Raw genomic sequence first — 15,087 nt, forward strand, 5'->3', positions numbered from 1 at the left:
TGCGTGGTCAGTGTCTACCCTTCACAGCGGCACATACCTGTATAGCCCATATATAGCAGTGCCCCCCCCCCCCCCCCCACCACCCCGGGTCTGCGATGAGGAAAGTTACATTCAGACCAAAGGCAACCGTTTAGCCATTTACTAAGATTGATAAACAGAGGTAATAATAAACCAAGTGGAAACAAGGCTGGTATTATAAAAGAAAATTGCAAGGATTACAGATGAAGAACTTAACAAATGAACTAAGGACGTCTTGGTCTGTCTCCACTGGCGCAACACCAGAACGAGAAACTTTGAATCTTCTCTTCCTACCGATAAATCAGTTGTTCAGTCGGTCTGAAATCAGCCATTCATTAGTGCGAGTAGACTTTTAGAATGGACCTTTTCGGCGATACGGCGATCATTTTGAATTCTATTGTTTCTAATAGCTATCACACTATGGGATACCCAGGGGCTAATATCCCTTTTCACGCTTAACTTTACTAATTTGCATTACGACATGATCTGATGATCTAGCATGCATGTGGGGCAATTTCGGGCTATTTCGTAGTTTCAGCCCGAAATTGCCTCGGATCGACAAAAGGGCTATTAGTATTTAGTACCATCCAAATAGTGGACCAATGCAAATCCTGCATTTTAATTGGCTACGCTACTAGAGGACTATTAGTAATAGTCCTCGAGTAGCGAAATTGGCGCGAGTCAATAGCCCATTCGGCTTCGCCCCATTGGCTATTGACCCGTAGCCCGCAAGGTCTAATTGTTAAGTATTTGTCCCCTAAGCATCCCATAATAATTCTATCGCCGGAAAGGTCCATTGCGTTCCTAGCCTGCGAAGCAAGCGTTTCCGTACGAAGAGTTTTTCCGCATTCTGGCCGCGCGTAAATTGGAGCGAGAGCAAAAAATTGACGAAGCAGTGGGTGGTGCCTGGCTATTGCGTACCTGGAGCTCTCTTAATCTATATACCACTTGAATAGGAAGCTCGGTATAAAATTTTTCCCAAATATATATTAAATGTGATGTAGAGCGCATTTGTTTTCTTGGTTTGAGAACTCGGAAGTGCTCAGTGGCGATCTTCCACCCGATGTAACCCCGCCCCCACCTCCCACCCCGCAAACTAACTCTATCAACAAAACACACGAAAATGGGCCGAAAAGACTCTAATTTTGTCATTAAATGGAAGCAAGAGACCGCCATAAGTTTTTTGCGGGAAAATTTGATCTGACAATCACGTTTCCATGTTTGGAAATTCAGCAGAGAAGGCAACGCATTGTAAAGTTTTTAAGGGTGGACCCTTTGAATGTGGAGGGGTGGGGTGGGTTATTTTGAAAATTGTACCCTCCCCCCCAAAAATAAATAAATAAATAAATAAGTAAATAAATAAATAAAAAGTAAAATTAAAAGAAAAACAAAAACATGCACACAATCACAGCCGAAAAAAAAAAAAAAATTACCTACGTTTGGGTAGCCGAAAAAAAGCTTGTTACTAGGAGAATCATACCTACACATGTCACGAGAAAAGAATTTCCTAGAACATGAATGGGTCGAACAATTCGTGGCTGTTCCAAATCACTCACACCCTCTCTCAGAAGTCAAATGGTCCACCCCTTAACGTGCGATGACTGGAAATGTAAGGAACATGTCAACCTATTATGTCGCGCCCGCTAGATTCGGAAAAAACAGCAAGTGTGCCAGCGTACTTTCCGGCTTTTCGTGTCTGCGCAAGACGAACCCCTCCATTTTATCATTAGACGAAGTAAAGCTTGGCTGGTAGTTTAAATCTTAAGACTAAATTAAAGAAGTGTCAGAACTGATTCACAAAAGGTGAATAATTGAAAATTGAAATTCTAGCTTGACAAATTGGCAAAAAGTACCATAATCTAAACTGAGTGACGGCAGCATGCCGTTGTTGAGATGCTGACCACTCAGTTGTTCAGCGGAACAGGTAACAAGAAGTTCTCTCATCATGTTTTTTTCGGAGACTTTTACTTTTATTCCTCTTTGCTCTTTTCTTTTCAGCCTCTTATTTCTGCTTTAACTTTAAGGAACTCAGAAAGCCAAACGAACCCAGTGTCAACGGAACTGAATACTTTTATTAAAACTCGGAATGACCCAGGACGTGGGTGCTCATCATACCTTTTAGGGATTAAAAAAAGCGGGTTTGGTGCTTTTTGGGGTGTTCAGCCTCGAAACACACAAAAAGTCCTCAGCGGGACCCTTCACGGTACCGTTTAGGGTATTGAGCCAAAAAAAAGTATGACAGGAAATACTTGACTATCAGCTTTATAGTCTGTGCCACAGCCGCCCCTCTCCGATTTGTTCTTTCGGAGAGGGCGGCTGTAACACGGACTATCAACTTTACGAGTAGAAGGTATTCGAAGCCATCGCCTTTATCACTATTAAAAATTATAAATGTGTTGTGTTAGAATTGGTACCTCTTAGTTCTTAGAGGTGAAAAAATTACAAGCCACGCCCACAAAACAGGATCTTGGTACCTGTGAGGGGTTCTTTTCAAAGTTTTCGATGAGCACCCTTTGTCTCAAGATCCCTTTGTTGCACTTGAACACAAACCAAAACAAACCAACCGTGTTAAGAAAAATAAATCACGGCCAACAAAGAAACTTCAGTGGGAGCTATAATTCGGTGTTAGAGTGGGATATTTTATGAATGCAAGTGGAGTTAAGGATTCACACTTCGAGCGCCCAACCTATATTTGGCGGCCAGCGGCCAATTTAATCAACGTCCTGGAAAAAAAATGTCAGCTATACACTATAATAAAAACCTCTACTCAACAACCACCACTATTAAGCGGCCGCGGCCAGCCTCTTGCCGTCTTGTTTTGTTTTATACCTCTATTAAACGGCCAGGAAGATTCGAAGTTGGACGCCTTTTAACCAGGTGAAGGTAATATGGAAACGTTATTGTTTCTTTGGCTTTTGTTAACGTTATGTACCACATTATAACCATCATTGTTCTACTTTTTCTCCACTTGCATTTGTTTGTACTTATATCTGATAAATTGAAAACTGGACCACACCCAACGTTGTTTTCTGGTGAACCTCTAGCCCGCTTTATAGAGGTTCGACTGTATTAAAATTCAACCTAAAACAATAGACCTCAGCGAGAGGCTCCTTGGAATAACCACAGAGTTTATGGGGTTTACTCCCCAGAGCCTTTTGCTGAGGTCTATTGTTTTAGGCTGAATTTTAATATATCGAAATTGGTATATTGCACCAGCTTTCTTACGATTACTCACATTAATTATATGACTTATACAAATAGGAACGCGCACACGTGCACTGCAGTGCAATTTAGGTTAGATAAAAAAAGTTAACCACCTCCGCAAAACGCACAGCAAAACTGAGAGCTACTGGACAGCTGTAAATGATTAATCTGCAGAATACCCCGCCACATCGAGTGCGTTAGTGAAAAGGGCTGGCTATGCGGTACGCGGAAATAAAAAAAATTCAAGAAGGCGTGGTATCTTAAGTAGCTGGCTACGCGGGACGCGGTACGCGGAGAAAATAAATTCAAGATGACAGTGTATCTTAAATAGCTGGCTACGCGTTACGCGGAAATAATAAATTCGAGATGGCGCGGTATCTTAAGTGGAATTACTTTATAGGCTTCAACGCTTAAAGAACCAGGAATGCACAATACTCTGTCTTTGTTATCAAGGCATCCCGCGTACCGTGCGCGGAAATAAACAATGCAAGATGGCGTGGTATCTTAAGTAGCTGGCTACGCGGTACGCGGGGAAGATAAATTCAAGATGACCGTATATCTTAAATAGCTTGTTACGCGGTACGCAGTACGCGGAAATAATAAATTCAAGATGGAATTACTTAGGCTTTGACGCTTAAAGAACCAGGAATGTACAATACTCTGTCTTTGTAAGGCCATCCCCTTTTTTTTTCTCTGTTTAGCGTCGTCCGACCGACCCAGATTTTTTCGCGTTTTCAAAAAAAAAAAAAAAAAAAAAAAGTTACACAGAGGGCAATGAAGGCAATGACACATTATTACAAACAATTGACACTTTAATCTGAAACATAAGCAATTTTTTGCCTTACAGATTTTTAGTTTTTCCCTGTTCTCGTTTGATTTTAACAACGACGTCGATTTTTTTCCTTCCTCCATTGCCGCGATGTTGACTTTGTAACCACACCTTGTTGTTTCCAGGCGCCATGGATATTGTGCTGAGGTACCGGGCCTCCTAGCTCCAGACTCCTTTTCTAATTTTATTTTTGTTCTTTTTTTTTTTCCTTTTCCGACTCACCGACCCAAAATCAGAAAACGCATTCGACAATAAACGAAAACAAACAAACAAACAAAAAAACAGGGATGGCCTTATCACGGCGTTCCACGTACCGCGTAGCCAGCCCATAACATTGCTGCGCCATTTTGAATTCATTTGTCTATTGAAATGAGTACCGCGTAACCGGCTACGTGGAATAATACTTCGAGTGGTGAGGTATTCTGCAATCAAGCCGATGATTAAAACACGAACGTAGGACAAACTGTAATTTTAATTTGATTTCTCAAAAATGTTACCCCTTCGTCAACGTGTACAGGAAAAAAAAATTGAAGTGAACAAATGACATGTGCTATTTAAGCTATTTGTTTTGATTGGCAAATTCCTCATTTTCCTGGCCCCTGTATAGTTTTACAGTAATGTAATCCCAAGTCGCCCAGATTTATTATTTGTCTACGACTTGCGCTACGCAATTACTGACTGTTTCACGTCTACCCGCGCAACAAAGCATCAACGAGCGATGGATGTCTGTGAAAAGGAGAGCAAAATAATGCCCACAGCGAAACGTAGCGGCAATCTTCACAAAGCGTCCTCCGCTTTGTCCGTTGCTGCGATTCTGTTGACGATCGCGCTGTTCGTGAGAATGGAGAAAGTGGTCCTTGATACGAAAATGATGGATTCAAAATTCACGCTGCAAATTCAGCAAATCAAAGATGCTCTGAAAGGAGAAAAAGATGCTCGTCAATCGGGTGTGAAAGAGAACTTTAATATTGTCAGTGGTAAGTGAAGGTTTTGTTGTCGTCATTCTCTTGTTATTTTAAGAGACGGTACATCGGGAAGGTTATATGCTTGCTCTTGATGTCCATCTACAGCCGTGTTCGTCTTTTCAAGTTTATGGGATCATTCTCATCTCCCGTCACCGTAAAACGTTGAGATGAGTGATGCAGCGTTTTTCACTGAGTTATTACTGTTGGCGATTGGTGAGATAAAAGAATTGAAACAAAATTTTAACGAAAATTTAAAAACCCGGCGCAGAATCTACACGACCACTTTACGGACAAAGCGTCTATTGTGGCCATGCTTTGCATGTTTTCAGACGTTTTTCATGGCTGCGATGAGTCTGATATATACGATACTTAAATACGAATATCCATGACAAATAAATGCTAAAAGATCTTTCCATACCTTAAGTTAATACATTCAGCAGAGATTACAGCAAATGGCGAAGTTTAGGCCGCAAATGGCTGCATCTCTCCCCGAAAGAATGGCATACTCGGTGTTCCAGGGGGGGGGGGGGGGGATTACTACCTTATATGGCCGGTTTCAAAGGGTATGGCTTTTCAGGCGTGTTGCTCATAAATAAGGTATCGATTTTGGCCATTTTGGTCATAAGTAGGGTGGGGTTTTTGCACTTAAGTCTTGAATTAGGTGTGTTTTTTAGAAGAAACTACTTTCAATTTTCATTATTGATAAGACTATCAACAAAAGCCCCCCCCCCCCCCCATCATCATCAGTCTGAGCTAAACAACTAATTATAAGGCAGGTTTGAAACAGGGTTCTGATGAAAGGGTCAGGTGATAAATAAGGCATCAAATTTTGATCTGATCATAAGTTGGGTAGGGAAAATCGTAGATTTTGGCCATAAATAGACTAGGGTAAGGGTTTAGGGTTGCGGGCCGCAAACCCCCACCAAATTTTTCTGGGAGTATCCCCGCGGGCATACTGTGTACAGAGGTGATATTTTGCTTCCTTATAGCTAGTCCAAAAGATCTTCACCGTTGAAGCCAGGGTAGTGCCTGTACAGTAAAAAGAGGATTATAACAGCAGAGGGACTAACGCAACTACTCAGTTTTTTGAGCACATATCGATTGTAATACAAATCTGTTTCGCAGACCAACACAAAGTTGGCCCACTAATCACTGAATTGATCTCCACTTAAACTCTGAGGTCATTATTTTAGATGGATCTCAGTTTCGACATAACACAGCGGTATAGGCATGCATTGAAAGATTGGAAATGATTACTGATTCAATTAGCCTGTGAACAGGCTCCCAGCGAGGGCGGACAAAATATTCGGAGAGCGAAGCGAGCCGTTTAGCGTGAAATAAAGAATCCGCTCGTCCTAGACCACAAAAACCACACTCAGCTAGCTCGCACTAAACCTAACCGGGAGCTTGTTCGCAGGCTATGATTCAAAACACATTGTCAAAAAAAAAGTAAGGATTTGAAGCAATCAACGGAAATTGTGTATAATCTTTTGAGCCTGAAATGGAGACATGCCAATGACTAGTGACCTGCGTATCCTGTTTCATAAAACAGAAAGAACTGTATTGAAATCACGAACAACTAGAAAAGCAGTAAATAGATTTGCTCTCGAATCTGGAGATTGATCTAATGCAGACATTGCCTGGATGACTGATGTAGATTTTATCCACCAGTGAGCTTAATTTGACTGAGTGCATTCCAACGTTAATAGATCCGGTGTGACTAGTGGATGCCAACATACGGTTCGGAAGTCGTGCGCTCAACCTAACTCAATCGGTTATTCTCATTGTTTTTTTTCTTTTGTTTTGTTTTTTTCGACCAGTGTCAGGCATCGATGACCATTAATGGACAATTGAAAGATTACAAAATGTGTTAATATATTGATGTTTCTATTAAGAGTTGGTAAGCTAATGCTAATAAGAATCGATAAGTCACGTCAGGTATGTGTCATCCAGTTCCTGGTGAAATCAGACGGAGAAATAGGGGTGGTGAATGGTAAATGCGAGACTTTGCGAGACGGCGAGGCCACCGCTTTTCTTTGCGAGCCCGAGACATATTGACTTTTTAGATTGCGATACCCAGACTTCAAAGTGTTTTGAGTGCGAGCGCGGGGGGCTCAGACTCTTAAAATTCGAGCCCCAGATTTCGTTGAGAGCTATAAGAATGAGCGAGAATGAGCTTGTACAGAAGTCTTACAAAAAAGCCTTTTGTCGTAAATACTTGTGCCTTTACACAGCTCCACAGGGGACAACAGATAAGTTCTTCGACTTCGTGGGTTTCATCATGAGCTATCGTGGGTTGTGTGTGGCTTCTTAATTCCCCGTTTAGCCTTTTAGCCAGCCTTTGCGAACAAGCTGGAACTGGAAATTCGACTATAACACACTACGTTAGGATATCCTAGAACAAAATAACTGTTTTTTGGCGCCAAAATGACGTTGCAGTAAGTTTTGTAGCTTTTTGTGGAATTCAGACAATTTGGCAGAAGTTAGGATTAACTTTTTCTCGAAAATTTGAAAGTTGCTTTATTGAAATTCAATATCAAGTTACGAGAAGACGTCATTTCTTAAAACAAACAAACGAATCGAAACTTCGAAACCAGTAACCCTGCAAAAAGTCGAGACTCCGAGAGAGCTTCGTATAAAAATTGAGACTGCGAGACGCACATAACCGCTAAAAAAAACGAGACTGTGAGACCCGGGAAATTCGAGTAAAATTTTGCGAGACCCAGAATTTTTGAAGGACCATTCGCCACCCTTAGAAATGAAATGACATTTTTTTTAGACATGGATTCCAACGGTCAAATTTCGCGTCGAAGCTTAAAGACCAACAGCCAGTATCCTGATGCCCTTCAAGAAATTGGTGATGGAATCAAGAAGTACGTAGCCTCCATTATTAAGGAATCTGTGGAGTCTTACTGTGTCTCCCCTGGCAAAGTGTGCGTGGCAGGTCCCCCCGGACCGAAGGGAATCGAAGGAAGTCGCGGCGAAAGAGGACCAAAAGGAAGTACTGGGATCAAGGGCCAAAAAGGTATTTAAGATCTAGTCTCGTGCTCTGCCGTAACGGAGATTTATTTCAGTTTCTGAGCGTTCAATTGTCAAATTTTGATAGAATGTTTTTGCTTTTTTGACGTTAGGCTTTGCGTACCATCACTAACTTATGTTAGTAGAATTCTACTCTTATGCTAATGAAAATGTTGCACTCAGATTGGCTGAGCTATTATATACTATCACCCAATAGTGTGCGCGGTGGCTGAATAATTGCATGGCGACATTTGAATGCAATTTGACAATTACATTCAAGCATGACAGTTGAGTGTACGAGGGTATATTTTACAGACAAGAAATATCCCAGGTAAGAGGGTTGCCCCCTGGGGCAAATGTCGAATTCAAATATTGTTTATTTTCTTTTCTCTTTTCAATACAACACAGGAGCAACTGGGCATCCAGGGCCTAAAGGTGACCCAGGAGGTTCGATATCTGCTCCAGAAGTGATTGTATTTCCTGCCCTACTCACTGTAACTCAGAACCAGACCGCCACGTTTTACTGCTCGGCTAATGGTAATCCCAAGCCTGAGGTATCCTGGAGTAAAACAAGTGGAACAGGACTGGTGAATACGGAAGGTCAAGGCAATAAGGTACAAATCAAGAGTGCTAATTACAATGACTCGGGGAGTTATGTTTGCACGGCTACAAATGTCCTGGGACAAGCTAAAAAGGTGGTGAAACTTTTCGTGGAAGGTATGTTTCTTGAAATAGAATTTAACCCTAGGACGCAGAAGGAAAGTCAAACTCCCACAGTGGTACAGAGAGGGAGAGGAGGGGTTAGATGGAGCCCCCATCTTGGATTTTGTTCTGTTAAGGAGCAAAGTAATACATTTATTGAGTAGATAGCTCTGTGCTTACTCTACAGGATGTGCCATTTATGTTTGTTATGATGTCATTTGTTGGGCCATCTTAGATCCGCCATCTTGGATTTCACTATTTTCTTGAAACGTCAAAAATAGCGGAAATTATCATAAAATCAAGCCAAAATGCTTATAAAATATAGGGGGAAAAAAAAAAACTTTCTGCTATTTGATGAAGAGAACTGGAAAAAAAAATGTAGAATTATGCTAAAAAAGCAGATTTTTCGCCAAACCTGCATGGAGACACTATTAGCGTATAAAAATTTCCGCGAAGGATGAATGAACGGCTACTGAAAGTTTCAACATTTTAGAACAAATCTTTTCAAGACTTTGAAAAAACCTTTTGTTGAGATGGCATGCATCTCGCCCTCGCCCTCCCCCCTTCCCTCTCCTTGCATGTACGAGGGTTAATTTAAACTCAGCAGTCCTTCTCCCTAATAGTTATAAAAAGTGATTACAAACTTTAGGAAGCAGACTTGAGCCCCGTCAAAATAAAGTCAAAAGTCCATTAAACTATAAAGCATGCCAGTCAACTGAAAAGAAGATATCTTTGATTTCTCATTTTTTTTTCGTTTTAGTTTGCTGGTGTCTTGTCTTAACATACCCGTGCAATGATATTTGTTCAGTGAGTTTTAATAAAGTGCTCTGAAAATTTATTTGCTGCATCATAAACTACATGATTACTGATGTCATTGCATTAGGCCAGTGTGTATGGGTTATTGACCAAGTGTGAGGTCAAGATGGCTGGATATTGGCCAAGTTCTTTTTTTGCGTGTTTATGGACCTCGACTCCGTCTCGGTGCATAAACTCGCAAAAAAAGAACGAAGCCAATATCCAGCCATCTTGACCGAACAAGCTTGGTCAATAAAAGATTTATTGTATGGTTTTTGGGGAAATTTTTTTTTGCGGGACTCGGCGGGTAGTCCCGAGCGGGCAAGATAGCTCCATCTTGCCCGTTCGGGTAGCCAATCACAGCGCAGGATTTGATTCATCTTGCCCGCTCACGGAGCTAGCCATATAATAAAGTCTGTTATAACCAATTCTAACATAATCAGATATCTGCACTGGATTGGAATGAATCGTAGGGCCATGATGGTTAAATAGCTTAGTTTTTTTTCTTTTTTCATTCATTAAGTTCCTCCAGAGTTTACCAAGACCCCTGATAGACTTACAAAAGTTGTTGAAAGTTCAGTAGCCTCGATTTCCTGCCGAGCCTTCGGTTTTCCGCCACCAACAATTGTTTGGTCGAGAGGACTTGTGCCGTTACCACAAGGACGAACCACTGTTACCAATGGTACACTGAATATCTCCAACTTTAGCCCTCAAGACGTTGGTCCTTATCAGTGTAAGGCGACCAATAGGATGGGATCTGTTACTGCACTGACAACCTTACATTACGTTAAGCAAGGTAAAAATCAATTTTTTTTTCCCCATAAGCTTTATTTATACACACAAATATGCTTGGGTTGTTTACGCTGATATAAATCACTTACACTAATACAGTATTTGAATTTTACATAGTACTTCTCTGTTAAGTGAAAAAAAGCACAAATAAGTATTTAGATATATAGCAAAACAGGACATAAACAAAAAGTAAGATGACAAAAGAAATTAAACAAAAAGCTTTTTATAAGAATCAATTATGGATGAATGAGTATCTTATACAACAATGTCCATAAAACAGTAACATTAACTTCAGGCAATTCTTAAAGCGAGTCGTCTGTTGGAACTTCGTTTTCAAGGTCTTCTTTTCTTTTAACGTAATATAGACATTCCGAGCGCAACTTGTTTCTTCAACGTTAATTTCCTCTTCCTTTTTAAAGACACGTAGAGTACATACATGTACTTCTTGTTTACCAAGAGCTAGGCCACAGTGCCAGCAGAATGTCACTCCGAGGTCTTGATTACTGGGCTCGGTCCGCCAAAAAATAGACCAAAGGTCGATATTCTACTAGCTTGGTCTCGACGAGGCCTAGGTAATGAGAAATTTAATACAGCAGGACTGGAAGTGTTTAAAATATTCTTACGATCACAGAATGCAAAAAATAAACAAACAACAATCAAAAACACATCTTAAACAGAAAGCAGCTAATTGTGATTGAGAATGGACTCAGCCTGTAATCACGTCTCACATTTTGAAAAAAAAAAAAGAAGGAAAACAACTTTTTAAAAAAAAAAGGGTAAAAAGTCCTTTACGATTAAGTTAATTCTTTCAAAAAAAAGTCGTAAAACTAAAATAAAACCTTTAAGAGTGGTCTTGCGGGATCATTTGGGACAGCGATACGTTTAGTACTTAGGAAAACATTGGACCGGCAATGAATCAAACTGAATGGTTGATTTTAGGTATTGCCACACCTTCTGAATTAATTTTAGTAGTGGATAATCAAGGTCACGAACCCTTTGGGAGGTAGTTTACTCGCCAACCTAGATGGCTACATTTGCAGTAAATTATTAGGAAACCCATGTCAGCAAAGCTCTATTAATAAACCAAAAACCAAAATCCTGAACCTCAATAAAATATTAGGTTAATTTGATTGAACTTTCTTTATGTTAGAACATCTTTCGACAGCTTTCAGCGCAAACAATTAGTGTAAATTAATTCCATTAACCTCTTGGTGGCAAAGACTAAGATGTAAATTTCAATTATGTTCACTGTACAATATTTTCTTGAATGCAAGCCGTTCCATTTTCAGATTTGTGGAAGAGCTCAGCTATTATATCCGGCAATGCATTTTATCAAAGTCACCTCAACCAGTTCCTGGCGCCTGCTGTTGGATTGAACCCTCAATGGGTGCTGTGCTACCGCGCCTCCACACACGGCTGGGCTGCCAGTACCTTTCACAACAGGTGTGATGGGAAACGTGACACGGTTACCATCATCAAAAAGGGACAGTACGTGTTTGGAGGATACACTGATATACCTTGGGGTAAATGACGTTGCCTGTGTTCTATTTCACTACTTTAAAACTGAGTCTTGAACCTCAGTAGTAGAGACAAATACTCCCATAACGTTGAAAACAATTATTGGAAGTGGCAGCTACGCGACTACGTAATGTAATCGTTTCATAAATTAAAGCGTTTTACCATTATGTTATGATAATGTCGATGGGACTCTAGGTACGAGTCGTGGTACATGTGTCCTTAACAGTTTAATAAGAGTGGATTGAATACAGAGGGTTAGTCCATAAGAGAATTATGGGGACGAGTCAAAAGAAATAAGGGATCCGTTGTTTGCTCTTTGGAATAACAGAGTTTGATCCGTTTTAGTCCAGATCTGCGGTCTGAAGTGTGCGGTCTGCTGTCCGTAGCGTCAGGGCACTAGTATAATCGTTTATTTGAAGACCATTATTTTTACTTTCTGTTGATTTAGTGTCTCGTGGGCTTTCGCATTCCGAAGTCCTTCTCGTGTTATTACCCGTTTAATTTCAACTGAATGACATGTGTCATGAGGAACAGGTGAAGTCAACGTAGAGAGCACAAATTTGTTCCATGTGGCTGGCAAAAATCTTGGTCGAATCTTTTAGTTAAGCATTTCTCACGTTTTTTTCTTTTGTTAAAAAATATTGGCCGAGTTGTACTTAAAGCCGCTTAATATGTTATTATTGTTTTTACTTGTCTTCCCTTCTCTTCAGGTCCGATTGGTTTTTATAATTATGGTGCTTTTGCTTCCACTTCCAATGCGTTCATATTTTCGCTCCGCAACAAAGAAGGTCTGGCTCCATTTAAGAGCATGGTGACGAGCCCATCAAATGCAATTTACAGACGCTCAAGTTATGGTCCAACATTTGGTGGAGGGCATGACATCTCCATTTCTAGCAATGCAAATGGTAACTCTGCTTCTTACGCAAATTTTGGCTCCTCTTACTCTGTTCCGAGTGGTGTAAAAGACAAGATAAGAATCCTGGCTGGGACTTACAACGTCACACCTGATGAAGTGGAGGTGTTTTATCTTGGCTGAAGCTATTTCGTCTCAGTGATCAGTTCTTTCAGAAATGTGTTTCAGAAGGCTCGTTGTTCTTTTTCATTCGCTTTATGTTTCTCTCAGTTAGTCTATAAACTTTTCCACCATACTCTGGCTATTGCTGAATGGTGGATGTAACACGTGTCTGATTGTTAATTAGCAGACTCGTGCTGGTTCGTTTGTTAAGTAGTCAGGTTTCAATAATTTGCAGCAACGCAGGGCAAATGACAGATCACGAATTTCAGAGTTAAAAGGAAAGAGTCCAATACTAGGTCAGCGATTATCGAAAATCTCTTTCCCAATTTCAATATTACTTAACCAAATGTCAAATAAATTGGACAGAAGATTCTATAGAGTAAGAACACAACAAGTATTTTGAGAACAAAATGTAGCATTACAAGGATGGATGTAGGAACAGTTCGAGAATCGGTTTTTTCGTAATTTAATTTTGGAGAATTTAAAATGTCATTCTAGTACAATTTTGAATCGCTTTAGCAATTTTTTTTCTTTTTAGTTGATATTTATTTGCTTTCACCATTTTGACGTCTTGTTCTATCTCTTTTACCTCAAAATATTTAAACAATGGTACCAAACTCGAGGAAGTACTTGTTAAAACAGGATATATCATCCAGGAGGCTGTTGAGAAAACAGACAAAGGTTCATACTGGTTGAAAGCAGTGTTCTATCACGAATGCCGTTCTCTGATTGGCTACGCTACTCACTATCTTTTCTGTGATCGAGAGAGTTAGATTATTCGCTCTCGATTTCTATGCGTAATAGTTGACTCGGGCTGCGCCCTCGTCAACTATCACACGACAGAAATCTAATTGTTAAATAGAAAATGCCTATGCGTACCGTCGTCCGTCACGCTGTTATGAACAGCTCACGGAAATAATAAGTGTATTGTTTTTGTTTTTTTCTTTTTTAAATAGTTTTTCATAAAGTTTACACCAAGGCGTTGCTTATGTAAAAATCAAAATATCTGGAGAGAAATACCTTGTTCGTGACTTGATTGTTCCTGGTATGATTCATGACCATTGAACAAATACTCTCGGGTTTTCTCTAAAGGAACTTTTAATTTAACATATTGCTCTGCGTGAAAGACCCTGACAGAAACAATGTAAATCAAGCTTGGGCCCCGTCAACTCTACGCTGGAGAAATTCGGAAACTCAACTTTATCTCTACAGCTAGGCCTGCCGTCTACCCTAAACCGTCACGAAAAAGGAGCTTTTCGAAGACGCTCTACATACCGGCGGAATTTGAAAACGCCGGCTTTGCGATTTAGTGTGGACGAAAAAACATTTTGAACACGGAGCTTCGTTCCTTTTTTTTTTTTTTTTTTCGGAGACTCTTACTTTTATTAGTATCTTATTTCTGCCTTAACTTCAAGGAACTCATAAATCCAAACGAACCCAGAGTCAACCCAACTAAATACTTTAGGTTCACACCGGAGTAATCCCAGGACGGGGGTGCTCATCGTGCCTTTTTGGAATAAAAAAAGCAGGTTTGGTACTTCTTAGGAGGGTGTTGAGCCTCAAAATACTCAAAAAGTCCACAGTGGAACCTTCCTCGGTACCTTTTAGTTGAGCCGAAAAAAATATGACAGGAAATATTTGACAATCATCTTTGTGTCACAGCCGCGGCTCTATGTAACACAGGCTATCAACTTTACAAGGGAAAGGTGTTCGAAGAAATCGTCTTTATCAGTATTAAAATTTTTAAGTGTCAGTAAATGTGTTGTTTTGGAAATTGACTTCCTCTTAGTGCTTAGGGGTAAAAAAGAAATTACAAGCCACCCCCACAAAGCAGGAACTTGGTACCTCTGAGGGGTTCTTTTCAAAGTCCCTTTTATTTAATAAATAAAGAAGCGTAAGTACTGTATTACACTGTGATAAAACACGACAGGCATTTGAGAACACAAGGGAAATGTACATTTTCTCGAGGGTTCTCAAATGTCCGGAGTGTTTTATCACGGTGTAACACACGACTTAGGCTTCTTCATTTGCTTTATGATATAGAGGTAATGTGGCAGAAAACAATGAAACACGCTTTTTTTGTCTTATACTCTGATAAAACATGGGTTTTTGACCAATCAAAGCGCGTGCATGGTCATTATAAATGTAATTTTATATTGTAATCCTGTTAGCTTAAATAACAAGTTCCCTTTGAACACAAACCTAATCTCGTTCCCAGAGCCCACGTGTCT

At 40.2% G+C, this 15,087-nt stretch overlaps 1 protein-coding gene across 1 annotated transcript; it reads left to right on the forward strand.

The window, feature by feature from the left end:
* The first annotated feature begins 3,169 nt into the window (after positions 1-3,169).
* On the forward strand, positions 3,170-14,709 carry LOC145494742 (uncharacterized). Its single transcript, XM_081474316.1, has 6 exons — positions 3,170-5,028; positions 7,796-8,041; positions 8,443-8,751; positions 10,055-10,327; positions 11,613-11,846; positions 12,552-14,709. Exons 1-6 carry the CDS (start codon positions 4,770-4,772, stop codon positions 12,875-12,877), a joined length of 1,647 nt encoding a protein of 548 aa, XP_081330442.1. The 5' UTR covers positions 3,170-4,769; the 3' UTR covers positions 12,878-14,709.
* The last annotated feature ends 378 nt before the right edge of the window (positions 14,710-15,087 follow it).

This window comes from Orbicella franksi, chromosome 8 (genome assembly GCF_964199315.1).
Source record: "Orbicella franksi chromosome 8, jaOrbFran1.1, whole genome shotgun sequence".
In the NCBI taxonomy this organism is placed as follows: domain Eukaryota; kingdom Metazoa; phylum Cnidaria; class Anthozoa; order Scleractinia; family Merulinidae; genus Orbicella; species Orbicella franksi.

Excerpts from the sequence above, each read along its gene's own strand:
- LOC145494742 (XM_081474316.1), top strand. The coding sequence starts at position 4,770 with ATGGATGTCTGTGAAAAGGAGAGCAAAATAATGCCCACAGCGAAACGT. Across the intron at positions 5,029-7,795 it reads GAACTTTAATATTGTCAGTG|ACATGGATTCCAACGGTCAA; the intron begins GTAAGTGAAGGT and ends CATTTTTTTTAG. Across the intron at positions 8,042-8,442 it reads TGGGATCAAGGGCCAAAAAG|GAGCAACTGGGCATCCAGGG; the intron begins GTATTTAAGATC and ends AATACAACACAG.